The 27,889-nt window shown below is 40.6% G+C and overlaps 2 protein-coding genes across 2 annotated transcripts in view; both read left to right on the plus strand.

Annotated features, from left to right (window-relative positions):
• Positions 1-103: 103 nt before the first annotated feature.
• UBXN2A (UBX domain protein 2A) lies at positions 104-16,396 on the plus strand. The gene is made up of 6 exons (XM_009821712.2): positions 104-159; positions 1,607-1,742; positions 3,544-3,653; positions 5,235-5,375; positions 10,376-10,540; positions 13,459-16,396. The coding sequence occupies exons 1-6, from the start codon at positions 119-121 to the stop codon at positions 13,745-13,747; spliced, it is 882 nt and encodes a 293-aa protein (XP_009820014.1). The 5' UTR covers positions 104-118; the 3' UTR covers positions 13,748-16,396.
• Positions 16,397-17,755: 1,359 nt separating this feature from the next.
• MFSD2B (MFSD2 lysolipid transporter B, sphingolipid) overlaps positions 17,756-27,889 on the plus strand; it is a 38,095-nt gene continuing 27,961 nt past the window's right edge. Inside the window, exons 1-3 of the mRNA XM_059835584.1 lie at positions 17,756-17,803; positions 23,214-23,330; positions 27,146-27,270. Of these exons, the coding sequence (XP_059691567.1) occupies positions 17,756-17,803; positions 23,214-23,330; positions 27,146-27,270 (290 nt within the window). The remainder of the gene's footprint in view (positions 17,804-23,213; positions 23,331-27,145; positions 27,271-27,889) is intronic.

Raw genomic sequence — 27,889 nt, forward strand, 5'->3', positions numbered from 1 at the left:
GGAAAAAATATAAAGAGTGTTTCAGCTACAAAAGGAGGCAAAGTGTACTGGGCATTTTGTCTGATTGGTTTTGGTTTTTTTAAACCATCTTCTTTTCATAATTAGGTGAAGCACAAGAATGAAAGACATGGACAATATCAAAACTGTGAAGAAAGAATGGTAGGTGCCAGTTCCCCCCTACTCTTTTTTCCTCTGCCTTTCCTATTGCTTGCTTGTGAGTCCTGTCACGACTTTGCAAACTTCATGTTAAATTTTAAAATTTTGAGTTTTCTTTGCTGAACCCACCTGCTCCACATATAGTGAAGTTTTAAAAAGAATTACATTGTTTTGCTAAAAGATTTTTCTCATACCTGGAGTGTTTCCTAGATGCAAGAAGCTGTGTAAATATTTTTACTTAAAGGCAGCCTTACAAATTGCTAACTCACTGTGCACCTCTACATTTAATATGGAGGTGTTTGGTTTTCCAGTTATGTTTCCAAGGTAAAGCACAGTGAATACCTAGATTAACGCTTCAAGTTTCTTTTGTTATATTAGAAAACTAAAATGGGGACAGCATACTTTGAAATTTCTTCTTTAACATTGTTGAATTTATCTTCTGTTTAAAGATGTTAATCCGTAGGGATTCATAGCATTGCATAGATGCACTGCAAACAATTCATTTTTTCGCAAATGTATCTAATTACCATTCAAGTAAGCATTGCTGCTCTTGAATTCAGTGCAGAGTTTTATGTAAAATGGCATACTTTTCAAGAGCTGGGATTTTTTTTTTAATAGCTTAAAATACACTTTTCTGAATCTCCAATAGGAATAACTCCTGCAATGTTTACCAAAAGCTGCATAATCCTCTTACTATGCAAAGAACCTAACCTGAAAGATAATAATTCATTCAGGTTGCATATTTCTGCATTTTGATTGGTGAAAACCTAACAGAAACAGATGTCACATATACAATGTTCTATAAAAAGATGTGGTTGATGCATCTTTTTTAATACTCTGGCAGTCTCCACAGTATTGAAATCTTCTATTGTTTTTTCTTCAGTGTGCTGAAGTGGTGTTGAGTCACTTGTTCCTGAGTTTCTCTAATGTGCTTTCAAAGACAGTAGTGGTGGTTCTGTCATGGTGCTGGGAATGGGGAGGTTCAAGTGGGGATGGGGGAATAAATCCTAGGGCAATTGTCTTGTATGTGTTTTTTAAAACTTATGGCAAAGGAAGTCACCCAAACCTATATCGTGGACATGCTTTAAGGAAGGCCTTTCATTGGCATGCAGTTAAATGTTTGATGCTCTGAATTAGAAGTATGAATCATCTAAATTGCATTCCTTGCTCTGATACCAAGTTTAGAAGCTTCTGCATAGATGAATTCACCTTTTCTATTGTCATTCTTTAAATTATGCTTCTGAAATGCAAATAGTAGCAGTTAGAGATTCATAAGCAGTTTCTAGAAAAGGCATAACGCAAAATTGACCTGATGTTTTGTAGCAACCGAGTCAGCTGGGTGTATGGGAGCATTCCTTTTACATCTCTTGGTACTGAACTTATAGTGTAACTGCTTGTCTTCTAATGTGTTGTCTGAGGCGTCGTTTTTACTTATGTCTTTGTTCTGCAGGATGTGTAAATCGGGAACGGATGATCAGATTTTGAATGGTACAGAACAAAACTGTGACTACTTTGTAGATAACCTTTTTGAAGAAGCTCAGAAGGTTGGTGCTATATGTATGCCCCCAACTACAGTGAAGAACCAGGTAGGCAGTGAAGAAAAAAATATTCATGTTTAACATAATAGCACTCCAGGCATACTCTGGAAGACAAATGCAAGAAGTCCAGCAGTCTCATCCGGTACATGTGTAAATAAATGGACACAGAATTCAGACAGCAGTAGGAACAGTCTCCCACCTCTTAATCAACTAGGCCTGTGCTTCTGTCTCTTACTATTTTATAGTGGGTTTAGTGTTGTTCTAGGACTTACGCTGGCATTGGCTAATGCACCTCTCCTTTATTAGGAAGGAGAGTGAGCTGATCATGAGGTGCAAGGAATGACAACTACTGTTACGTAAGAAGTTGTTTAAAGAGTTGCAGCCTTTTTATGCAGAGGCATAGCCCGATTTTTTTTCATTTGCTCTCATTTGTATAGTTGTGGTAGTAGTGGGATGTTTAGTATGGGTTTGTACCTCAGTGATTCTGTCCTTTTTGTATTTTTCTGTTACTCCTCCAAGACTGGTAAGGGACTGGAGAAAAGGCCATGTAGAATAAAGATGTCAAGGAAAAATTTGGAGTGGGCATTGCTGGAACTTACATTCATGGATCCCCAACTGAGCCTGGGAGAAAAGGAATGTCAGGAGCAATACCTTAAATTGCAGTTCTGAAATAGTGTTCCATGGCAGTACTTGTGTCAATGTCTAAACAGGAAGTTGGTGTAGAATAATTAGTCCATGTTAAACTTGCATACTGATTCATTGTAGAGGAACCATCCCATGATGAGAACTCTTTCCATATGCATTGGTGCCATGAGACACAAGACTTTTTAAAGGAATCTAATCTTGCTGAGTGCTATATAACTTTTTGACAGATGACCCAGCCAAAAGAGAAGGAATTTTATTCAGCACTTTGCACGTGCTGTCTATTTATGTAGCAATCATCATCTAACAAGACAAACTGCAAAGAAGAAAAAAAAAAAACCACCAAACAAAAAACTGTCAAGTACTATCAAGCCTGGTTCAAACTAATTTCCAGCTGAGGTGACTTCTGCATTTGTATGTGCTTCATATACCCCACATGTGGCCAAGTAGCTATCAAGACAACATTATTTCAGGGATCAGACCTGGATGATCAAATGCTTCCTTAAATGGCATGATGCATAAATATGAAAATGCAATCCAAAATATATCCATGTTAAAGTTGGAGAGATTTCAGTGGACAGTGTGAAGGCTACAAGTTGAAGTAGTGGGTGTTCTCTGGCAAAGTTTATTTTTTTCATTCCCCTAACACCAAGGTTTTGAATATACCCAGGAATTCCAGGGTAACATAAATGTATGACTGTCTGAAAGTAAATTTTCTGATATTTGCTGCATTTCCTGAGTGAAAGGCTTCTGTATGATTACCTCAATGCCTTACTTTCAGAAAATCCTTCTGAATGATCAGAACAAGGCTTTACCCTAATGAATCCCCAGCTGGACTATTCTGGTAGCTGGTGTTCCAACACCAGGCATGTTTGCTCTCAAATTAGCTCTTGAAGAGTTGCAGCTGGCTGGGATCTTCCAGCTCTTTTTTTTTTTCCTGCTGAATTGAAGGAGTGTTCTTGACCTACGAAAGCAAAATGATTGGGGGAAGGTTTATTTCTAACCCTGATTGACACATGATACTTAGAAATGTCACTTACCCCTTGCTGTTGCTCTGCCTGTTGGCACAGGGCTGAAACAGATTATAATGAGCTTTCTCTCAATATTTTTAGTCCATGCAGTGGATGATTTACAATCATAGGGTACTGTGGGTATACCAAGCTGGTTTTACATCAGTGTTATAATGAAAATTGTTCTTACTTTATAGGTTGATGTAATCATTAAACTTTGGAAAAATGGGTTTACAGTAAACGACAGTGAACTTAGGAGCTACACTGATGTTGCAAACCAGCAGTTCTTGGACTCCATTAAAAAAGGGTGAGTTTTGCATTCTTAATCAGGCTGAGTTAATGTGCTTTGGATAGCACTTAGCTTATGCTCTATATTTTTTACATAGCTGCTTGGCTTTGCTGCACTGCAGTATCCCTGTAGGACCGTAGGCCACTGCCTGTCTCGGTTCCTGCGGTGCTAATGGCTGTTTTAACATCAACAGGTTTAATATAGCTTTCAATTGCAGTAGTCATACAGTTGCTGATGAAATAGATAAAAGTGAATGTTGGTAGGGGGCACAGCAGGTGCAGAATGAAGTAAAGAATATACCAGAGTGCCCAGTAAGAGTTACTGATCAAATGGTGCTTTGGCTAACGAACTCAATGCACAAGTGGTTGAGCATTTCTGTTTTTAGGGCCTTTGTTTTCATTTGATTGATGAAAAGCCTTAAATGGGCACAGTTGCTCCATGTAACATCAGAAAACTGTGACCAGTCTTAAAATTTCAGACACTTTTCCTAGTACAAACTTGCTGTTTCAGTTGTTTGTGTGTATATAGCAAAATTACTTTTATCCTCCGTTAAAAATTAGCAAGCTAGCCTGATTTCTGCTAGTGTTTGCAGTGTTGCTTTAAAAAAGCAGTCTGACCATACAAACCAAAGAAATTTTGAGCCTTTAATATGTAGTCTGTTTCCTCATCTCATACAAAGGGAGAGGAGAATATAATTTTATGGAGAATATAATTTAATAACTCATTTTCAAGTAGGTGAAATTACTAATCCATTGTGTTTTTTCTTTTCCATACTTTGCTAGCCCATCAAAAATTCTAATTTTACACTGTATTTCTCCTCTACGGCTGTCACCTGTGTTAATTGTAATAGCAATTAATTGCACTGTTTAAAGCCCTCGCTTTCTTTGTGTGCATGCATCAAAAGTTTGCCACCTTTCTTCCACCGTTTGCTTGTGAAGATGCTAATTACAAGATGGTTCCTGCATAATCATTGATGGTAGAGAAGCACTTGGTACAGCCCCTGTGCCAGCTGAGCCCCACCACCCAAAAATGTATCTGCATCAGAGCTCATAGACAAAAGCATTGTTGTGTTCTCCTTAATGCAAATAAAGCATTACCGAGGTGATGTTACTGCACTTAAAGAATGTAGCTATTAGTGATGATCTAATTTTTAAAAGCTGAGATTCGTGTTTATTTGTAATTAAACACATTGTGTCTAAACTCAGTTCTTTCTCTTTGAAAGCCTATTGTCTTTTTTTTCTTGTTTTACTATGGGGATAAAATAATTGAACCTTTTGTAGCAATGTATGGCAATACCGAACTTCCTACACATCATGTGCTTTGGAGTGGTAACTGCTGAGTAAATTTGAACATCATTCAACAACTTGCGTGATGTCTTTTTTCTTTTACTGTTCACTTTCTAGTTAATTTGCAGTTCAGGAACTTGAAGTTGTTTCTATGTCATGCGTTTAACATAACTCTTAGTAAATACTGGTGAAGTTTTTTTTAAAAAGCATCATCCTTGGAAGGATAAACATAGAACAGGTATTAATCTAATTTGTATACTGAAAACAGTATAGTAGTTCTTTTTCTGACATGTATTTTTTTTTTCTCTTTAAGGGAACTGCCTTTTGAGCTACGAAAAGTTTTTGATAAGGAGGAGGTAGACGTGAAAGTGGAAGATAAAAAAGATAAGGTGTATTTGTCATCAAAAAAGCCAATGTTTCATCCCTTTTCTGGACACGGTTACAGATTAGGAAGGTGAGTAGTCTGATGTGATCTATGTTTGAGTAGCTGAAGGGAACTATACCTATGGTAAAGGATCTCGTAATTCAGGCTGGAAGTGACCTTTGGAGTTCTGTAATCCAAGTGACCTCTGGAGTTCTCTAATCCAAGCTCCTGCTCAAAGCAGGGTCAGCTGTGGGGACAGGAGAGGTTGCTCAGTCTTTTATCCAGCTGGGCCTTAAAACCCTGCAAGAGTGGAAACTGCACAGCCTGCTTCAGTGCTGGACTGTCCTCATGGGAAATAAATTTTCCTTATATCTAGTCTGAATGTCTCTTGTTTCAGTTTATGTCTGCCATGAAGAGCCTGGCTTCCTCCTCCTGATGGCCTCCTGTAGACCCTGGCAGGCTGGTGTTACATGTCCCCTCCCCAACACCATCTCTTCCACAGGCTGAACAAGCCCCTCTCCTCATGGGGCGAATGCTCCAGCCTGCAGCCATCTTGGTGGCCCTCCATGGAACTTGCTCTAGTTTATCAACATCTCTCTTTTATTTTGGGTACTAAATCTGAATGCAGTGTTTAGGTGTGTCTAATGAGTGCTGCACTGGGGTATAATTGGCTCCCACAACCTACTGGCTGTGTTCCTGTTTATACAGCCAGGATGCAGTTGGCTTTCTTTGTTCAGGGTCTCAATATTAGCAAAACTGTTTCTGGCTGAAACAGCTGAAATATTCTATTCTGTGATTTAAGAGAAAAGAATCTTTTTTAAAGTTCTATGTGCAATACTTCGTGTGAGAAAAGGGGAGTATGAGAATCCCATAAAGGGAACTGAAGAAGTAAGAGGTTTTTTTGCATTCTCTTATAATTCCTCAGTATTTAACCATGCATTTATTGCAGGAAGATATTTTAGTGTGTTACAGTGATCCTCTTTCCTTTACTCCGTGACTCTCTTGTGGTTGGAGAGTGTCAGCCACTAATGCCAGTGCTAGAACTGGACTTGATTTATAACCAAATGGTACTGCATTTTGGAAGGCTGTTGTGGAGGGGCGGGCCAGGAGTTCATGTATTTGATCCCTGTGACTTTTGCTTACTCCAGCCAAATTACCTGCTTCACATATCCCTGTTGTGTAAGACCTACATGCCTATAAAAGCAGTCTTCAGCCTAGGGAACAGAACACATTCAGTGACCAGGATTCAGCCTACAAGAAGCCTTCTCAAGTGGGACTGCTTAGTGACCTGCCAACTGGGGTTAGTAGACTGTGGCGAAAACTTAGGTGAACAGCTTGTTTTAAGTGGAAAGGGCTTGCTGCTAAGGCCCAGTGCTAGCACTGAGGGAAAGCATGAGCTAGGTAGGAACAGATGAGGCAGGGGAAGAAGATGATAATGTGCAGAGTAAGAGACTGGTAATGGTAAAGGATGAGTGGTTCCAGGCTGCCTCAGAGGAGCAAGTATCTGTTTTACCAGTTTCATCTGTTTCTGTAGCACAGTCCATTCAGTTGTTACATGCTTGAGTAGATCCGGTCAATAGGGAAAAATCTTCCCTTGAGAGATGGATGAGATGCTGCAAGACTTGCTTTTGGTAGCACTGAAATCCTGAGCAAATGAGGGTCACGAACTTAACCTTATTTTACCTACAAGTAGACCTGTGTAGCAAAAGCAAAAAGATCTTCAGTGTGCTGGGTTTCTGCTGCTAACCAGTGCTAAATGGTAGGTTGTTCAGTTGTTTGTCATGCTCTGTTGTGCCTACAGCAAGTAATGATCTTGCTTCCCAGTGGGCGAGTTAGGTTCTGGAAACATGCTATTCTGTGAATTTCGGTTGACTGGTCTTGTAGGATGTCTCGGTGTACAACTTGCTCAGCATTTTTTTTCTTTATTGACTGGAAAAAATGCCTTTTTTTTTTCTCTACTCTTGCTAGTCTATTCTGTGCTATGCTATCAGAGCCTTTTCTTTAAAGACAAGTAAATATTTTTGCTGATGTTGGAAACATGAGCCGTAAGTGCTCTTACTCCATAAACTAGTGCTCACTTCCTGATGTTAATAAATGTCCATTGCATGCATATGCTACTGTCAGCAGAAAGGCTTTGTGGGGAAATAGTAGGGCTGTCTGAGACCTGTAACAGGTTTTAAGCTATAGAACTCCCTTTCCACAGTTGCATTTGTGTGCTTAATCATAGATGAGAGGCAAATGACTGAAACGTTTACTTCAGCTTATGACCTAGCTAAACTTTTGCTTATCAAATAAACATTTTTTTAATAGTCTATAGATTTTCTGCCAGTGTCCCCAGATGGATGGATTATGTGGTGGATGAACTATTACGAATCGGTCTGTTGACTGGCTGGCTCATTAAAACTTTTGTTGGAGGAAAAATGGAGGAACTAGAAATGATATGTTTGTTGATGTAACTCAGATGAGCTTGATCTTCTCCCTTTTTGTTGTACAGGAGAAACAAATGAGGCTTATCAGACTTTTCTAATATACCTTATGAAGCTATATAGCTGTTGGGCATATTGTTTTATCTACCATCATTCAGCTGCATTTAATAGTTTGGGACTGTAACAAGATTTGCAACTGCACTTTTCTATTAAGTTTATCAATGCATTTTAAAGACTGCCTCAGAAGCATGTTAATTAAACTATTGACTGAAAACCCTTGTAGCAAAGTGGGCTTGCTCTATAACCTCATTAGGGTAAAACATTGTGTGTCAAGCTGCTTAACCATTAGTCAGGGTAAGCCATGATACCTAACTCTTGGGCTCTTTCTTTTCAGAAAATTGACAGGAGGCTCTTGTGTCTCTTCGATCTTTAGTTTACATCTTCTTTTGATAATCTTATAAAAGGAATAAGCCTTTAAAAGGGGTGATAATGCTTTGATCTCAGGCTAATAAAAGACTTAGGTTCTTAGTTTCTGGCTTTAGTCAAAGCTCCCACCACTAGATGGCTTTATCTGTCAGTTGTACAAGAGCAAAGTTATTAAGTATAGAAATGCTTTAAACCTTGGTGCATATAGGTCGTCTTTCTCTTGCAGCTTAGCTTAACATGTTGGCTTCAGTGTCACACATACTTGCTATTGAAATAATCGCCTCCAGTGCCTACCACAAATTCTGAGATGTGACCATGAGGGAAGTTGGTCTGAGAATGACACCAAAACCTGTATCCATTTGAGACAGTTGTCTGAACTACAACTGTGACTGACAGGCTAAATGTACTTCAGCCCAGGCTAAACCAGACGGCTGGCAGCTGCATGACTGACTACCTCTCCAGCCTCCGCTGTACTGGAGACAGCCGGCTCGCACATGGGTGCTTACACCTCAGTGTCCAAACCTGGAACCGAACCCCACTGATCGAGTAGACAGCAAAAGCTGATTGTTGCTGGACTGAAGTATGACTTGAACACTTCTTGTGCTCTGCTCCTGAGACTGTTTAACATTATTTTGCTCAAGATTTTTTCCAGATCTGGAGGGTAATTAGGGTTTATTTGGTATTGAGGTCAAGCATGAACAGAAGCTGGGCGTGAGATAAGTAAATCAGTAGAGGCAGGTCGGTGATAGTGAGTTACCTGTATTTGGAGTACCAGAATGTTTTACAGATGTGCCTCTTGGAATCTGTTGGTGCCAAGTTCTTGTGCTCCGACTGATTTCTGTGTGATCCGAACCAGTAAGTTCTGTCCCTCTCATCTGCCTCCAGTTGCAGTGAACATCTCTTATCGCTCACTTGGGAATGAGATTCCTTGGTCCTCATTCTTTTTGCAGAGTTTCAATGGAAAAAATAAAAAGTGCCTCTACTGACTGATAGCCTAGAAGTTAGGGCACTTAACTAGGGAGTGGGTGATAAGAATTTTTGAAATACCTCAGACTGAGAAGGACTTGAGTCCAAGACTCTAACGCTATTAGCCTGAATATAGTAAGTCATTAGCCATCTTTGTTCTAATAATAGACTGGCTGTGACTATTCTGCTTTATGATTAAACTAAGACAGTTAGAAGAACATAAAGATGCAAGGATGGGGTTTGTCCACAAAGCAGATGTAGTACTGTTAAGACTGTTATTCTATGGCCATTGGTTACCAGCTTCTCTCTCAAGAAACAGTAACTCATCAATTTTCTGTGCAAAGAGAAAGGTATTCTGTAAACCCCCATGAAGTGTTCACATAGTCAGTGGCCACAGCTGAGCTCAGAGAACAAATGGTAGCTCCTTAAATCACTGCTATTGTTTTGCAGTCAAACATCTGGTTATACTCGCGTGGGCTGAGGGATGTGCCCATTGGATCAGGCCTTATGATGACTTAGACAGTACATGCTGAACAATCTTAGTCCTGAAAGAAGCACTAAGCTCTAGGTATTTCTTCAGAATAAAAATTTTTGCCAGTGATTTATATAATTTTTTTTTTAAGACCGTGCACTTGGACTGAGATCCCTGTATTCTGTCAAGTCATTTTATGGATCTTTGCCCTTATGGTATAGGGTCAGCTGTTGAAAGTGCATTAGAAAAAAAAAAATCCAAGTGCTGTGTGCATCAGCCTGGATTTTCATATTAAGTCAATTCCTCTGATAAATGAGCAGTGCTTCTAAGCTGAAATACATGATGCTGGAGCCTAAATCAAGGCTAACAACATTCAGTTAAATTGAATTACTGTAATCACGTTACAGTGAAAATTAACATTGAGTATGCAGTTTCAATACTCAAACCCCTTAAAGTTTCACCTGTGTGATTAGAGTACAAAAAATGCATGAAGAATCTTCAGACTATTTAATCTCTTGTGTATTTATATTTAATCCTTTGATATTTAAGTTCCCTTCCATCTTATAAAAATATTTAACATGAGCAGACTGAAATTCTATAGAATGTTGAAGTCTTCAAGAGAAAGTATTGGTGTATGGTTAAAAAAAAATAAGCTGACATTTATGTCAGTATTCCTGTATTTGTTGAAAAAAAAAGTGCACTCTGATACAAGACAGAAAGCTCCAGAAGTGGAAGTCTGGAGGGAGGTTCAAGCTTAGACATACACAGAAGGCATAACCTTATATGGCTTTTCTTTTCAGTGCTACTCCAAGGATAATATCTAAAGTGAGCGATGAACATCAGGGAGCTGACAACAAAAGACGCCTGCCTTTAGTACCCTTAAATGATTCGGAGCCTATCACTAACATCCAAATCTGGTTAGCTGATGGGGAAAGAATAATTCAGAAATTCAATGTTTCACACAGGTAAGATTTATTTTAGCACTGTCTTACGTATTTGCATCGGAACTATTTGTCCTATGCCTGTACTCATAAGTCTTTAATTTCTGTGAATAATCTACCTCCTCAGTTCACTTAACATTGGACTGCTGTTCAGCTGTATCTAGAATACCTGCTTTCAAACATTTTGAGAAATTGATTGTCTTTTGGCTGACAAGAGAGGAGCATCAGAGGAATGTGAACAGATGTTAATAGTCAGCACATAATGGCATAAATGAAAATCTGAGGAAACTGTAGGAGTTCTTTGTAGGTTCGTGGAAGTTAAGGCGTGTGTATTGCACATTACTAAAGGAAACAGCTTTTAAGATGACAGATCTCTCACAAAGTGACTACATCTGGAGCAAATTGCTTAGTAAAAAACCTGCTAGTCATTGGGCATAGACAGCACTACAGCTGGGAGCTGGGGGATGTGACTTAGAGCTGAGCCAGAAGAACCTCTAAGGAGGGCCAGAGTTGGTGTGCTAGGTAGGGGAGGTCCATCACCTGCATGTCAACATGGACAGAACAGTATGCATCCAATGTGTTTTAATTCTTAATTAGTAAAATTTCCAGTTCCCAAAGAGGCTTATAAATGAGGATAATGTCAGAAGGTGTCAGAGCAGCATATTTATGTAGGAGCTTTGAGAATGTAGGATTAACTAGTAACTTAACATTAAACTGTAGAACTACTGTCTTTAGAGACCTTTCTCAAATTTGTAATTTGATAAATTACTCCAGTACTATACAGTCTGACATTTACAGGTGTCTACATGCATTATATCAAAGTTCATTGTTGCCTGTGCTTCCCTGTGAAGCAATTTAAAGTGATCATAGATTTAATACAACCCAGGCTTCTGTCAAGATAAACCATGTATGCCTTTGTGGCTGGTCAGAAGAAAAGCTCAGCAGTTGAAGGTTAACGACTGTAACTTTTTCTTTAACTTGTGCTAATTTCTTACTGTTAGTGGCCTGAGGTATGAACTGAAACACTGTTGCTGAAGGGTCAGTTGCTATTTTAATTATAAATACTTCATTGGAGGGCTTAATATCTTAATTTTTCCAAGTTTCACACATTTAAGTATATTTAGAAGCTTTTTGTCTTCATGGTAAGTAGCAGTTTGAACAGCTGCTAAGTGCTTTTGGAGGGAAAAAAAGTCTGAGATAAGCAGAAGAACAGCCTTACTGATGATGATCTTTTTGCATCTGATCAGATGATCTTACTGATGCTCTTTTTGAAGTAGTTTGCAATAAATATTTCATCATAATATATCCTTTTGCCACAAGACCAGCATGTTTGTGCTGTATACAGTATTTGTGTATGACCTAATAAGAAATAGGGGGAAATCCTTTCAGAGTATATGTCCTTAGGCATTGTGATTGCATATATAGCACTCCTTTCAGTGGAGAAGCAGAAAACAGTCAACTATTTGTTAAATCAAACCATAGGTAAGTAACCCATAGCATATATATTGCAGTGCCTGGGTAAATTGATTACTTTTACCCTTTTGCAGGTAGAATGTGTACGTGCCACAGTAACTACTAGTTTAGATATGACTTGATTACTGTACTGATGAAAGATTGAAGTTACAGCATTGGAGCAAAAGTGCAGGTAGCATTGTAATTCTGCAGTATGGAGAATTGAGGAGACATGAAAGTGAAGCAACTAGCAGAGCAGTGCTGTAGGAACAGCACACATAGCTGTGTCGTGAATCGAGTTGCGTCCGTTCTTGAGCAGTTGCTAAGTTAGTGTGACCCTGGAGCATTGGGTATGGAGCCTGGAAAGGAACTTGTTCATCCTAAAGCAGATAGCTGGTGGTTAATGGCCTGGGTTGCTCTTAGGACCCAACGAACATTGATATAATGCATGTAGACACCTGTAAATGGCCAACCAAAAATTTATTCCTGCTTGAGGTTATTCAGGCTCTAGGCTTGTAAGACCAAGCACTGTCTCTTAATTGAGGCCTGCGTGCACAGGAATTAGATGCTGGCTGTATCTGTCCTACTAAGTATGGTTAAGGCATGAAAACTTGGTCATCTGTGCTGCTAAACTGTTAGGATGGCCTTCCCCCAAGTCAAGTAGCAATTTTTGTAACAATACCTAGGCTTGGTTCAGATGTTAGCTCAGGTCACAGACCATTCCCAGGAGGTAGTAAACCCCATGGGCCACCTTGTGCATGGGAGAGAGAAAGGATGAGTTTAATAATTTGCCAGCAGCCAGTGTCTACCAGTTGGCCTCAGGATCAGAGAATGGGCATTGACACTATGCTTATTTTACTGGTATAGATGTATCCTGTCATCTTCATTTTCTAATTAAATTGGTCAATCCTGATTGTTCCACAGCAAAACCTCTGTCTTGCTCACTTGTTGCAAGGTTCTTCACACTTTAACAGGCAGCTTGAATCTGTAATGAATTCACTGCTGCACCTGCTTTGGTAGGAAGAGACTATATTTAGACCTAGTTAACTCATAAGCTATCCAGACAATCTTTGCAAACCCTTTTTCTTTATTATTGTGGTTCTGCTATATGTACCACACACTGGAGGCATCTTTATTCTAGCTCTTGGCTACAGAAACCCCAGGTAAGAGCTCCACCAGCTGGTTAAGAGATGGTAGGCTTGTGTAACTACCATCTGAGCCATAGTGAAGTGCTTGAGTGCTCAGAATAAGATACTCATCCCTTTTCCCTTGTGACTGCTCTCGGAGCATGCAAACCTTCATCCTTGGCTCTCAAGTTGATCAGGCACCTCAGGATACCACCCCATCTATCTTCCTCCATTTTTATGCCATCAGCTATTATGTGAAGTGGGTGTCTCATTCTCTTCTTGTGGTGGCTATGTGTGTTGTGCATATGGTTTGTGTTGGGGTTGGAGTGCTCTAATGCTGAGTTTTCTTTTTTTTCTTCTCAGAATAAGCCATGTCAGAGACTTCATAACAAAGTACCAAGGATCAGAGGGAAGTGTTCCCTTCACGCTGACTACTTCGCTGCCATTTCGAGAGCTGCGAGACGAGACACTCACACTAGAGGAAGCAAAGTTGCAAAATGCTGTTGTTGTTCAGAGACTTCGGAAAACAACTGAACCTTTCAGACTCTTAGTGATAAAAGCACCTGACAATGACTATAAAACTGCTGCTACACCTAATGGACAGCTCAAGAATGAACAAAAAAATGCTATCAAAAGTACAAGATCAAATTAGCTTTTAACTGGCCAAAAACTACATACAGGTGGAACTAGACAAAACCAAAAATGTAACCAGCAATATCTGGATGCACTCTCATCCTCACATACTGTGCTCTTAGAGAGCAAAATGTGTGCTGTGCTATCATCTGCTATAACAGAAGTATTTTCAACTAAATTTGGTGGTCAGAGCCTGGCTATGTAATGTAGCAGAGGTAACTGTACAACAGGTCATCCTTCAAATTTCCCTAGGTAGAAAGCTTCTTAGTTCTTTAATGAGTGTATTTAGGCAGAACAGTTCTGTGAGACTTAATTACTACTGATAGCACCTTTTAAGGAAAAACAGTATTTATTTTTGCACTTTGGACTAAAGTGAAACTGAACTGATTGGTTTCACTTACATTTCAGTGTAAGCTGCTGCAGTTTGCATTCTTACCACAGTAACTTTTAGGCAACAGATGCTGCAGGGAAGCTCACATTTGAACTCAACTAACTTGAAAATCTTCAATATCAGTATCTTCAGGATTTAACTTTTATCACAAGATCTACAGTGTAATGTTCTATCAAGTCTTCACATGGTGGTAGGTGCACGTGTGAGAAGACAGAAATGAGGTAGTCTGGTGCATACTGCATATGAAGTGCCTCAAAGTTAGCTCTGAAGGAATTGTTATTACTAGTGGTGGAAGCGGTTTCTGCCTCTCTTGTGCTGCTACGGGTGTCTTGCAGACAGGGTGATGTTAAACTACCTAGCTCATTAGGATAGAGATCCACTTTTAGCCTTGTCACACAAAAACTCCAACTTTTCTGGAGATTACCATACAGGAATAGTGGCTTAGACGGATACAGTTGTTTTTGTACTAGATATCTGCCTCTGTCCTGAACTGGCCAGCTGATTGAGACACTAATCGCATGTGGCCAAGTTTCAAAGATGTTGAAAATCCGTATCTGAAAACTGAGGTTTCTTCCCCCTTCTACCCCATTTCATCCAAATCCTTTATTTTGCTATTCATGTACTTGAGGTATAAAATTTGTAGCCAGCTATTCCATGTTTTGCTAAAGGAGAAATCAACATAAAGACTAAATATTTTGTACTGTGTTTGCAAAGTAGCATGTGGGTTTGTGAACGGAACTAGAGTCTCTAGGTAAGACTTATCCTGGGGCCTTCAGTGAGTGCTGACTAATTTGTGCTACCTACGGAAAGGGATGATTGTTGGGGTTGTACTTTTGCATGGTTAAATGAAAGATGGGTTTGGGATTTCCTGGTTTTGTTCTAAGTAGAAAATTACTTAACTGGAATGACTTGAATTCTATCTCAATGTCATGTTACTTCAAACTAGGGGTACACTTACTTCATTCCAAGGCGTGTAAAACCGTTTTGCTTCAGCATCTCTCCTGGTATGTTTGCGGGTAGTGAAATGAGTCAACTGCACAAATATCTATTCAATGTCTTCAGAAAGCAAATCTCTGAAAACTATGCAGTTAACTGTTTTCAGTGCTATAAACTTGATGTGCTACTGTGTCTTTCAGGTTTATGTAGCAAATAATACAACTAAATTATCTTTGCTCTTGCACTGACTCCTCTACTATATGAAAAGCCTACCAGATCTCTAGTAGTAGGAAGAAGTGTGCAGGCAAATCCACTAGTAAAATTGAAGAGACAAGTCACCTGCAGGCACAGTTTGCAGAGCTTCCTGAACAGTGAATTTTATTAATCAGTGCTTTTCAATTTGTCTTAATGTAAAACTAAGTATTAGAAAACCACACATGCTTGACTGTAAGCTCGATTGTTCTTATCTAAAAGGTGCATGAAATGTCAAAATGGCAGTATACTATTCCTGCATTTGCAACATAGAAATTCAAATAATTAGTGTAAGATTGATTGAAATTGAAAGGGGGGTGTGTGTCAAATTTTAAGGTAGGTAAATCCATTTTGCTTGTTATCAAAAGGTCATGTTTTTGGAAAGGAGCAGTAAGTATTTAGTATTTCAATGTTGATTCATGTCTGCTACCAGTATTTTAAGAGACTGGATAGCTTGATTCTGTCTGGCTATATATTGTGCTTTACTGAAATCAACTGTTTCTGGCTACAGCTTTGGTGTACTTGAGTGTGTATTTGCAGTTTGAAAGTGCCATGATCTTAATTACAAAATGAGAGTAAATCTTTAAAAAGTCAAGAGTGATGCTGACTGCACTAATCCTGTGTTAGACTAGAAAGAGCCTTTAAAAAAAGGCAATGAACTGTGATTGGACAACTTATTTCCTAATTTGGTGAAAATCTTTGGAGTGAATACAGGGCTCTCCTAAATCTAATTGGTTTTGGTCAATTTGTAAAGACTGATTAGCTACCTGTAGTGTCTGGACAGCCTAATCTCTTGCTCAGCGCTGTAGATGGCTATTGTGCATTGGTCAAACAACAGTAAAACTAGCTTGATCAATGCTTGAGTTTGTGAAACACACAAATACTATCAGTTATTCATTGTTTCTTCACAAGCCTTCACTGTTTTGAGTAAAGCCTGTGCATTAGCATAATTTACAGCAAAATTGAAATAGCCTAGAAAAGAACAAAGAAAGGAAATGTTTTCTGTAGTATTTTCCTTCGTGAAGAAACATGCAAATGCAGGTAACAAAGATTTAATGTGTTATGAGGACGTTGTGTGAAGAGAAAACTAAGAACCTAAATGTCGCATTTGAATGTTGCGTATCTTGTATCTGGCTTGGTATTTCAGAACAAATTACGTGTTGAGGCTGAGGGATGGAGCAGTCCACCTCTGTTTTGAAGCCCATCTGGCCTCAGCCTTTAGGGACCGCCTGGAGCCTGAAAGCTTCAGAGTGTTTTCAACAAGGCCTATTACAGCCACAATTTTAGTTTTGCGTTGGGGGTCTGTTTTTAAGAAGATTTTTTAATGCCTTGTTCTTTCAGAATTTTGCAAATTTGCTGTAATTGTTCTTCTCAAATGAGGCTGCGCAGGATTTGCCTATCAGTACTTGATGGCGTAGTTTGCAGTGGCTGTCCAATACCCACCAAGTGACCCGGTCAGTAGCAGAGCTCTTTGAATCAGTTGAGCCAGGAAGCCCTGTGCGTATAGATTAGTCATCATCTTCCCAAGACAAGCAGATCCACCGAGTCCTCGTGTGCTTGTTGGTTTGTTTAAACCCTCTTCTCTCAGGTTGTCTCACTGTTGAAAGAATTCATACTTCAAAATGCAATATTTTTTTTTTCCCTCTGATGCGGAGCATGCTTGCAAGACCATTTCCCTCTGGGCAGAGTGGTGGTGGTGCTGAACCTGTACTGCGTAAATAAGGGTGTCATCTCCAGGGCCTTTGAGGGCCGCAGCAGCTCTTTCCGCAGCGTGCTTCCTGGGTCAAGTGTGGGTTTTGTGTGATCTCACGGCCAGTTGACAGCGTTGCTGGCTGGCGTGGTTATCAATTCATAGAAATCAGAGAACAGTGCATCTCCTCTAAAGGATAAAGCTGGGGTTTTTAGCCTCTGGATGAAACCGGCCCCAGAAACCTTCACCGTCATACACCTGGTCGTTGAGCGGGTCGAGGCGGGGGCAGCGGCTGTCGGGGTGCGCGGCGCCTGTGAGGGGAGCGGCAGGGCGGGCGCTGGGGCGGCCTTTCTCTGGGCGCTCCGGCCGGTTAGCAGGCTTCCCGTACCATAAAGCCGGCGGTTTACCTCACGGACGGCTCCCGGGGCAGCCCCGCAGGAGAGAGCGCGGGCGGCGTTGCTGCTCTCACCGCCGCGAGCTGTCCCGCTCCTCTCCACAGTGGAAGTGGAGACGGAGGGCGAAGGGGGTGTTCCTGCCGCCCGCGGGGACTCGGCTATGCGGCCCTCGCCCGAGGCGGGGAGAGGGCTCCTCTCGCGGGGAATACCCTCTCCCGAGCCTGGAGGGCAGCGATAGCGCCTTCGCCCCTCCACGCGCTGCGTGAGGGTGGGGGAAGACGCCACCCGCTCTCCCTCTCCTTCGCTCCGCCGCCCCGCCCTGGGTGCGCAGGTGTTGAACGGGGGTGGTCTGTCCGCTTTACCATGGCGGGGGCTGCGAAGGACACCCCGGAGCGCCCGGCGGAGGAGGAGGTAAGGCGCTGGGGAGGGGGAAAGGCGGCCGTCGCGGGGCTTGAGGAGCCCTCGGCCACAGTCCCGGGCGTGCGGAGTGCTCCCACCCGCGCCCTTCTGCTCCGGTTCCGGCGCGCTCTTTTTTTACTTTCATTGCCGGTAGGTTACGGGGCGGGGGGTGGGCACTCTCGAGGGGGTTTGGGACAGCCTGAACTTGAGCTGCTGTGTTTTGTGCGGTGCCTATCTCAGCGAGGTACCTGAAATAGCTCTTACATCCTCACCGCCCCCTCCGCTCTCAGTCACCAAGAAGCTCCGTGGAACTCTGGTTATTTTCCCTCGAGTGCACTATACGATATTTACTGTCCACTTCAGTGGCAGGAAAAAAGCTCTGTTCGCTTTCCACTTTCTCTTCCCTCTGGGGCTGTCTCTGCGATCAAAGCAGATAGGGGAGAGGTGCTGGCGGGAGGGGGTTCACTCTCCTCAGGAAGCCTCATCAACTCCTAACTTCCAGATGAGCGCTGCGAGTGAGGGAGTGTCTAAATGCGTCCTCTTGAGAGTCGGTGCTCCCCGAGATGGGAGTGGAGAGGCAGGTGAGAGGTGAGTGAGGACGGACGGACGGACACACACACACACACACACACACACACCCACCCCCACACACCACCCCCCCACACACACACCCCCCCCGGCTCTTGAGGGGGTATCTGGTAAAACTGGGAAGGAGCAGCTTCAAAAGAGAGGGGCTGAGGTAACCTTTCGCAATGTGGTGGAAGGTGTTCAAGCCATGGAGCTCGTTGGACGCTGTGGGCACATGCTGTTCGGGTTTGAATTTTTGTGTTCAGAAAGCATCTGGGTGAATTCATGGGAGAAATCTGAAGATTTTTGAGAGATATGCTGTCTTTGGCTCACAGAGCCCCTCAGTGCTACGTTGCTGGAAGAGTATCCTGGCAAAGCACCACTGTATCCTGCCTTGCTTGTATGCCCTTTCTAGGTGTCTGCACCCAAGCCCTGCTCCTGTTACTTCTTCCACTCAGGGGTGGGCTGACATTGCTAAGAAACCTGAAAACAGTCCTCAAGATACTTGGTATGAGGGACCTGGGATGCCACCTGTGACTATCCCACTCATGCTTTTAAGAGGCAGTTGTATGGTCACTCACAGAGCAGAAACATTACCAGTATTAATTCTACATTGAGAGAAAAGCTGACTCAAAAGCTGCTCCTCGTTGGTTATGTTTTCATTGTTTCTCAGATAAACCTAGACTAGCGTTTATCTTTGAGTCACAGGTTTTGCTCTTTCTTCTTACTGCTTTTAAATTACTTGTTGGTTCAGTTCTGGGCTCAACTGATAAAGAATAGCTGAGGACAAAATGCGGCTGCTCCCTATGCCTGTAATGTTCATGCAATATCTGCACACAGTTGCAAAGAGTTTTTTTTCAATGTGCTTAAATACTTTCTTTAGAAATAAGATGATCTGTTATAAACACTATTCAATTTCTGTTCTGTTGTGGAAGGGAAAAATTACAAGCAATGAAAAGTATGGGTTTAACTTACAAGAGCATTAAAAATAAAGGAACTACAGTGTGTGAGATGCATTAATTTTCTATAACAATGTTTAAACTTATTCTTCTATTTAAGGAGCAAAATCAAATCTCTCAGCTATTATGCTTTCTTGGTTTACTTTGAAATGCAATTAACTTTGATATGATGGGGTCATGTGTAAGTACAAAATTGTCAAGTTAATCTGAGAACAAAAAAAGTTTATAACTTCATTTGACCTTGCTTTCTCTTACCTCCCACCCCAATCTCTCATGTTTCTTCTGAAGCTTGTAGAAGCAATTTGATGTTGACATTCAACTACACTACAGGGATCTCGAAATATATTTTAATTGTAAATACTTTGTATTGTGTTCCTTATTTGACCATTGCCTACACATTCAGATCTCTAGTGCATTTTTGGAGTACTTTAAGCTCACTGACAAACTTACACAGGTGAAAAGGCTTTCACCAGTTTTCACAGAAATCAGACAATTTCTGTTGCTTGAGGAAGCAATGCAGCAGGGAGATGCAGCCTGAAGAGAAAAACCCTGTTAGTTGCTCATAGCCAATGCACTGCCGTTGGTCACACTGCTCTGCACAAGTGCGATGTCATCCTTCTCAAGACAGTTTCTGCTGCCACGTGTATCTTTTCTGCTCTTAACTATAAGCCCAGGAAGTTAGAAAGAAGGACATGTTTCAGCTTCACTAGTGCAAAGACCTGCCTTCATTTTTACCAGTGTTTCATAGGATGCTGAGGTACAAAAAATAGTGATTACCATATAACTTCAATACAGAGAGTCAAAATAGATTATAGGCTGCTGCTTTTGGAAAGAGACACCAGAACGTAGAGCCTGAATGATTATTTCTCAGCAGATAGAAACTCAGGGGTACACCAGGCAGCAGATCTGCAATGAATGCAGTGGCATTTCCTTTCATGGTACGTGTCCTTCATGTGTAGAACTGCTGTGGCTTAATGTACGAATGAGTTCCAAAAGTAACTAGGCAAAATAAAAGGAAAACAGGTATTGAACAGTGATCAGGATGTAACTGCCATTTCAGGATGTTCATGAACTGCTGATTCCCTGCATTTCTGTGGCTGACCAAACAGGACACCTCTGTATGCTATATCTATCTGAAAGCTTGTTTTATTCTGAAAATAACATTCATAAATAAAATTTAGTGAAAACTTAACTACTGCTGTGACCAAAGTACTAACTTTTCTTCAAGGTGATCTGGGAGTATGGTTCAGAAAGTAGTTGGGTGTGTGGAATCACAATCAGACTTTTAAAAAAAAAAAAGAAAAAAAGTATTAAGATTGTAAATTTTCTAACCATGAAACTGATGTAAAGACAGGAGTTCTGCCTACAGCCTGTAAGTTTAGATCTTGGTTGACTGTTTCCTGTACCATAACTTTAATTAGACTAATTCTTAAGAACTTAACATTCTTTGAGTTACAAAAACATTTTGGAATCATGTATATTATATAGAGGCATTTACTTTTTCTGTGTTATCATGGCCTTAGCTATTTAAAGGACAAGAGGCAATGAGTTTAAACTAAAAGAGGGACATAAGGAAGAAATTTTTACAATGAGGGTGGTGAGACACTGGAACCAGTTGCCCAGAGAAGTTGTGGATGCCCCATCCCTGGAAGTGTTCAAGGCCAGGTTGGATGGGGCTTTGAGCAACCTGATCTACTGGAAGATGTCCCTGCCCGTGGCAGGGCGGTTTGACTGGATGATCTCTGAAGGTCCCTTCCAACCCAAACCATTCTGTGATTCTATCACAGCTACTAGGGTAAATAAGTGGGAAAGCAGCATCATGGATCTAAAAGTTTTTTCGCAGCTTGTTGCGGGGGTGGAATGAGATACAGGATTTATGTAGCAGTGGTTTATGTGTCTTGATTTCAGCTGGAAGTCATCTTGCCAGTGCTTGGAGAACAGAAGGGAAGGTATCAAAGGAAAATAAACTCTTAAAGTAATTTTATTTCTGGGAGGATGGAAGTGAGGCTAGGAGAAGGGAATGATTAAAAAATAAAAGTGTGGTAAAGTTTAAAAGTACACAGTCCCTGCAGCAAAGCTGAAGAGGACTGTGTTGTGAGTCAAGCGAACAAGATTCTGTAAACCGCACAAGTCTAGTAAAGCTCACATTTAATAGGACTTATGTATGAAAAATAGAGAGTTACTTTGTACAGCAAATATGCATATAGTCTGTTTGTTGTGTTTAAAATCTCTTATCAAATTAAATAGTATACTGTTCTGATGAAGTCTGTCTTGTGACTGTTTACCACTCTTCTCTTTTCCTGGAAAGAAGAAATTTGCCAATGCGAAGTGCAAGTGAGGGCTGCTGTGGCGGTACCATTTTGCAGCTCATGCCCTCACACTGTCCACTTTACCTGGGCATAGTAACAGGATGCCACCCCGTCTTTCTCTGGGGAAACACAAAAAGGAAAGAGTCCTGATACTCATGCTTGCTTGTTCGCGCCCAGTCAGATAAAACAGTTCAAAGGAAAATGATTAGATGATGAAAGGCTCTGTCTAGATGTCAAAAACTTATCAAAACTCTATTAGGTAGTAAAGATGATGGTACTTAGTAAATTTAAAAATGTTCAGAAATTAGGTAATGTATCAGAATATTATCATTGTGGTGTATCTCATTACCATAGCTCTCTTTTTATCCTGATCTAATGTAAGAATTAAGGGCTTGGGTAGTCAGTTCAGAGAGAGGGCAGACCCAGGATTAATATTGCTGCTCCTCTTCCTGTTTCCTGGTTCCTGCTGACAGCAATCATTAAAGAGGGATTGAAAGCCTAGAAGTCTAAATTTGGGTTGGATATGTTGTCACTTTGAAAGGAATACAAGATTAATGAAGAGTCATTTTCTTCCTGTATTTTGAATTTTATGGGATGAAATTAAGTCTTAAGATTTTTTAAAGGCTTTCCAGTATCCTGGAACTTCTACTATTGGAGAACACAGTGTTCTTCATTAGAATTCCTATTAGACTCTGCCTATGCATTTTTTGTCTGTTAATTACTGTTATGAAACCTTATTTTCCGCTTTTATCTTACTCTTATTTGGCAATTCTATTAAAAAATATTCTTGGATGCTTACGGTACTTTTCAAACATCAAAAGGCAAATGAGAGAGCACAGTTTTGCAAAATTTTTCAAACGTGCCTAGAATGATTTAGAGTCCTTCCTAAAGAGGTCTTGGGCCCCAAAATAACTTTCCCGATTATGCCAACTTTCACAAAAGATATAGAAAGTTGAAGTTAAAAGGAAGATGTACAAAGTCAAGTGACTTTGCCAGGGTCACACCAGCATTTTGTGACAAAGTAACGAAGGAACGGAGCATAAATGTTTGGGATCTATTCAGTCTGCATTTGACTGGAACTTACTTTCTATGAATGTTGTCTAATTACTATGGTATGAGAGTATGTATCAATTATTATGGTCTGAAGGATTAATAATAAGAACATTTTTTTAAAAAGTAAAAAAGTTTTCAAATTTAAAAAGATCTCAAATATTCAAAGACAAAACTAAGCTCAGAAAATAGTGTAACAGTATGTGCACTTCTTTGCTGCTTCTTCCTTGTTTGTAGACTTGTTCCTTTTTAATAGCTTGCGAGAAGCAGGTATGTAAGCCTAGATTCCCTAGTAGGAATACTGTAATCTGTTTTTAGGGGCTGAATTAAGGAACAAAACCATTAAAAATCAAAGCAATGAGCATCCAAATGCCTGTTGATGGTAGGGGTTGAGGGCATATGGATTTATTAGTGGAATACCAGTGAAGCAAATACCTGAATTTTGTGTTAACCTTAGACTTTAACCTTATGACTTCTGTAACTTTTAACTTGTGTACCTTGTTTTTGTCATCATTTGTTCTGCTTCATCTTGAACAGGAATACAGGCTCTCGATTTGCGGCAAGTTATGCTATGCAATAGGAGGTGCCCCAAACCAAGTGGCAGGGAGTGCTGCTGCTTTCTTCCTACAGATCTACCTGCTAGATATAGCCCATGTAAGTAGCACAAGAAACCTTTACAGATTGTAGACTTACATCAACTCTGATGTTGTCAACAATGTCCCTGGAATGATAAAAGGGGAATCAGCTAATTAAGCTTTTAAATTGTCTTGTTATCATTGCCTCTAGCTGTTCAGTGTCCTGGAAACTGCATAAACTTGTCCAGAAACATTTTTCCTTCTTGTTTCATTAGTTTCCTTTATGTCTTGAAGTTGCCATTGTTTGCTTTTAGTTTGGGATCACTAGTAGAGCTTTAGGCACTGTAGAATTTAAACACTTGCAGACACAAGAAAAAGCAGTTCTCTCTGTCAAGAGTCAGAGAGAGACATCTGAAACATTAATAGCACCATGTTGAGGTTGTGAAGTTTAGTTCATTTGGTTTAGTTAAAAATCACTGCAGTTGCATTCTGTAGTCAACACAATTTCACATAAATTTTATTTGTTTTGTCTAGGATAATTTCTGTGCAAAGAAAGCTGAGTTATCCTTCCCGAAGGTTCTTTGCTTCCAGTCTGTGTCTTTCTGGTGCAGAAGCAGACCTGGTAAAACAAAGCAGTAGGAGTCATCCCATTCATCTGACTTTCAGCTGCTGCAGCTAGATTTCAGGACAGCAGAGAAACAAAGAAAATCAATGCATTAGCATTTTTTACTGTTTTGGATTGTCTTGTATGTCTGCGTGGTAACTAGGTGGGACAGATAAAGTATTCTAGGATAGAAAAAAGGATTTTAGGAAGATGAGGCCAAATTGCAGGCACTGTGAGAACAGCTGTAGCTGAAACTACATGAGTGGCTTTCAGCACTGATGACTTTTTATTTGCTGGAAGGAATAGGAGGCTCCGTATCAGATATCGTTATCCATTTGCTGTTTAAGATGTAGAAAGACAGGATATCATGGCTTGGGGAGTGGAGGTATCTGAAAGATTGGGTTTATGGTTTTCCTATAAAAGTCTGATATCAGAAGCTGAGGTGTGACTTGTTTGATAAAACTGGCAGCACAATAAGACTGGCGTGTAAAACTGAGATCTTGAGTGTCTTGTTGAGATCAAAGTCACAAGATCTAGAAAAGGGGCCAGTTTTGGACAGCAGTGTCAAAGATGTCAAGTGGATGGTGTGGAGTCTGAGGAGTTTGAGATGGAACAGGTAACTTGGAGGTGGATGTAGCTCTGACTACAGCTGTTTCACACCTACATCAAGGATGACAATACAAGCCATTGGAGATTAATGAAGCATGAACTGAATGGGAACGACACTAATACAATTTTCCCAGGGTGCTTATAAATATGGCAATTTCTCCACTCTCTGCTTACAACAGAAATTGAAAACTCTTGAAGCTAGGGACTGCTTATTTCTTCATGTGTTTGTGTACAGTGTCCAGAAAGCTGGGGTCCGATTCTTTGGACACTACCTAAATAAATGACATAATAATTTTGTTAACAGGCTCCTACTGAAACCCAAAAATTTTGCTTAATGTTTGTAACGATACACTTTCTACTTCATTAAGGGGCTTAATTATTTGTTCCTTGATGGTTTAGTTTGTTCTCTGAAGTAATTCTGCAGGGACAGGATTTATTTCAAGGCCTGATAAACAGCTCTGAAATCCTGTGTTTTTTTCCACACATTTTCATGGGAGAGCATGTAATTTTACAGTCACTACCTGGATTTAATTCTTGCCCACTTAGAGGGCAGAACTGTTTTAGCTCTTTGAGAGATTGTGAAACTCGCTAGGAGTAGTCTTTCATATGTAATCTGGATCCTTTCTAAGAAAATTACATTTGTATTCACTTTCTATACCTTACAGTTTTTCCATTTGAATTCCATGTTCCACCTAAATTACCTGTATAAACTACAGACATATAAATGTAACTCCAAACCACACAGGATCAAATTATTAGAAAACACCAAAACCTCTGATAATAGGATTCTGATCGTTATTCCTTTTGAGATGGGTGAATTTAGCATGTTTCATCTTGTATTTTATTGACATTGAGATGTTTCTGGCATTGGTGCTGACAGACACTATCTAGATTTAGGGACTAGGAAAATGCAGCCAAGGGATGTGTAAGCCCATACCGATGATGAAGGCAGGGTGACCATACAGACTCCAAAATACCAATGTGAAACCCACCTAGTTTGAAGTTTTCTGTCCCTGTGTCCCTCATAACTGCAGTATTTCAACCCCTGTATCTTTCTGACTGCTATTTTGTTCTTGTTTTGGCTGACCTGTCTCTTGAGAAGCAGTAGTGACTTCTGAGCAGTTCCAGTGCAGCCCCCATAGCTAGCCTGCCTCAGGGTTGGTGGGTTTCTTGCCACCCTGGCCGTGGGAGAGCACAAGTCCACAAAAGTGGATGGGGTGAACATCAGCAAACTGCTGTGGGACGCAGCCCAACGCTCACCCCAGCCTTATCCTACAGTGCAGCAATAGGATGCTTGGAGAGCCACTGTCATTACCTGCTGGAGACTACCATTCCCAATCCTTCCCTCTTCATAAGCTTTCTAGGGTCGAGTACATGTCTTGGAGCTGGTGGTGTCAGGAAGATTGTCTGCCCCTGCAATTTCACCTCATTTGGGCTAAAATTTAACAGGTGCGATTACAAAAGCACATAGCATCTGCCTTTTACAAAGGTCATTCAGGACATTCAGAGATTATTGCTTCCTTCTTTCGCTTCTGAGGGAATACCTACAGCAAATTCTGTGGGCAGGGGACCTGCACCAGCTGGAGGCCATGTGATGCTGCCTAGGAGGCAATAAGCTCTGCAGAAAGGCAGGGGATACTAGCTCAGGCTTGGTGTTGTATCAGCTGCATTCGCCAGGCTTCCTGTTGCATTGGAGCACTGATAGCATGAAGAAGCATATAGGTGAAGGGTTTTTTTCCACTGTAGCTGTTTAAGCTGCATAGGCTGTTTCAGCAGTCTCTCTCTCTCTCTTGATAATTGATTTGAGGAACATTCATGTTTATAGAGATTTCAAAGACTTTTTTCAGGCCTGTAGTTTCAGTGGCATGAACTGAACACTTGGAAGAGAACCCACCTTTTTTAACCATTGTGTGATATGAATTCCTAAGTTCTCTTCAGATATATGTGAAAAATAACTACGTTGCCTGGGATAAAGTGTCTTCCTACATAGGCACTTAAGTATGGTCCTCCTGGGTTAACTTCAAAGGTTTTTCTGCTTGGCCATTTTATTCTTATGTAATCCATTTACATTTTTCAAGTGAGATTTGTTGGACATGTGCCGGCAACTTTGATTTGAGCAGATGTGCCTTATGCAGTTCAGTTGTCATAGTTCAGTTCTGAGTGGATAAAGTCTGCTGTGCTACAACCTATTCCACAGCCACATGCCACCAGTTGGCAGCCTTGTTGGTAGTCTCAGGAGATGAAAAAACATGAATGCATGTAAACAGCTCCCTCTACTTTTTTCTAGATCAGGTCAAGATAAAGATATGGGGAAATGGGGCTATGTGGGGAACAAAGTGAGGGGATAATTACAGAGGGACTCTCTCAGGTTTTATGACTATACAAGGACTTTAGTCTACTATTTGACTATCTGATTTTCCTAGTTCTAACCACATTCATAATCTCTCCTTCCTTGCACTTTTCCCCTCTAATCCCTTCTTGTGTGGTGCCTGTCTCAGTGTCTCATTTGTTTGCGATGGGTAACTAATAGTAATTTCTATGACAGCAGCAGACATGTTTTGTAAATGAACTATCATTATTCTTTAAAACACTGAGGTTTTTTTCTGGAAAGTTGCTTTATGCTGTTTCATTGTATTGTGAAACAATGACTCTTGTTTACAGTATTCTGTCTGTACTTTCAGATTACTCCATTTCATGCCTCTTTGGTGCTGTTCATCGGCAAAGCCTCAGGTGCAGTTACTGATCCTGTTGCTGGCTTTTTTATTAGCAAAAGTAGATGGACAAAAATTGGCCGGCTCATGCCTTGGTAAGCATAAATGTGTACATATATTTACATACATATATATATATGAATATTGTGTGTGTGTGTTGTGATCATACAGTCACCTCATTGAATTAGACTCATTTTTCTTTTCCTGTTTCCCAGACAACAGTGATTGTATTCATTCTACATATATAAAATCAAAAAGAAAAATTGTCATCTCTTTCCCTTTAACTTGTTCACCCATGAAAACACAGAAGAGACTTTCTACCACTGGAGATCCAAACAAATAAAGCCAAGACACTGTGTTGTTAACAAAACTGGAAGCTCAGATCTAAAACTTTCTTGAATATGTGGTTGAATTTTCAATTTTGTCTAGATTCCTTTAGTCTGGCTTCACTCTTCCACAAAGTTGGAACTTGTTTCTGCTAGTGTCCTAGTGTGCTTTCACTTCTTGCATCAGCCTGACAGGAGCTCTGCTAACTTTAATTCTCTAGGCCTCAGTAAAGGATGTGTGCATACATGTGGAACAGATGTGACATCATGGCATTGAAGGGCCCAGCAGCCAGCACTGCCCTGACACAATTACATTCTTCATTACAGCAGTCATTCTGGTCCAGCTTCTCTTATGTCCCCATAATCAAAATACTTCATTAAAAAATCA

Source organism: Gavia stellata, chromosome 2 (genome assembly GCF_030936135.1).
Source record: "Gavia stellata isolate bGavSte3 chromosome 2, bGavSte3.hap2, whole genome shotgun sequence".
NCBI classification, from domain to species: Eukaryota; Metazoa; Chordata; class Aves; order Gaviiformes; family Gaviidae; genus Gavia; species Gavia stellata.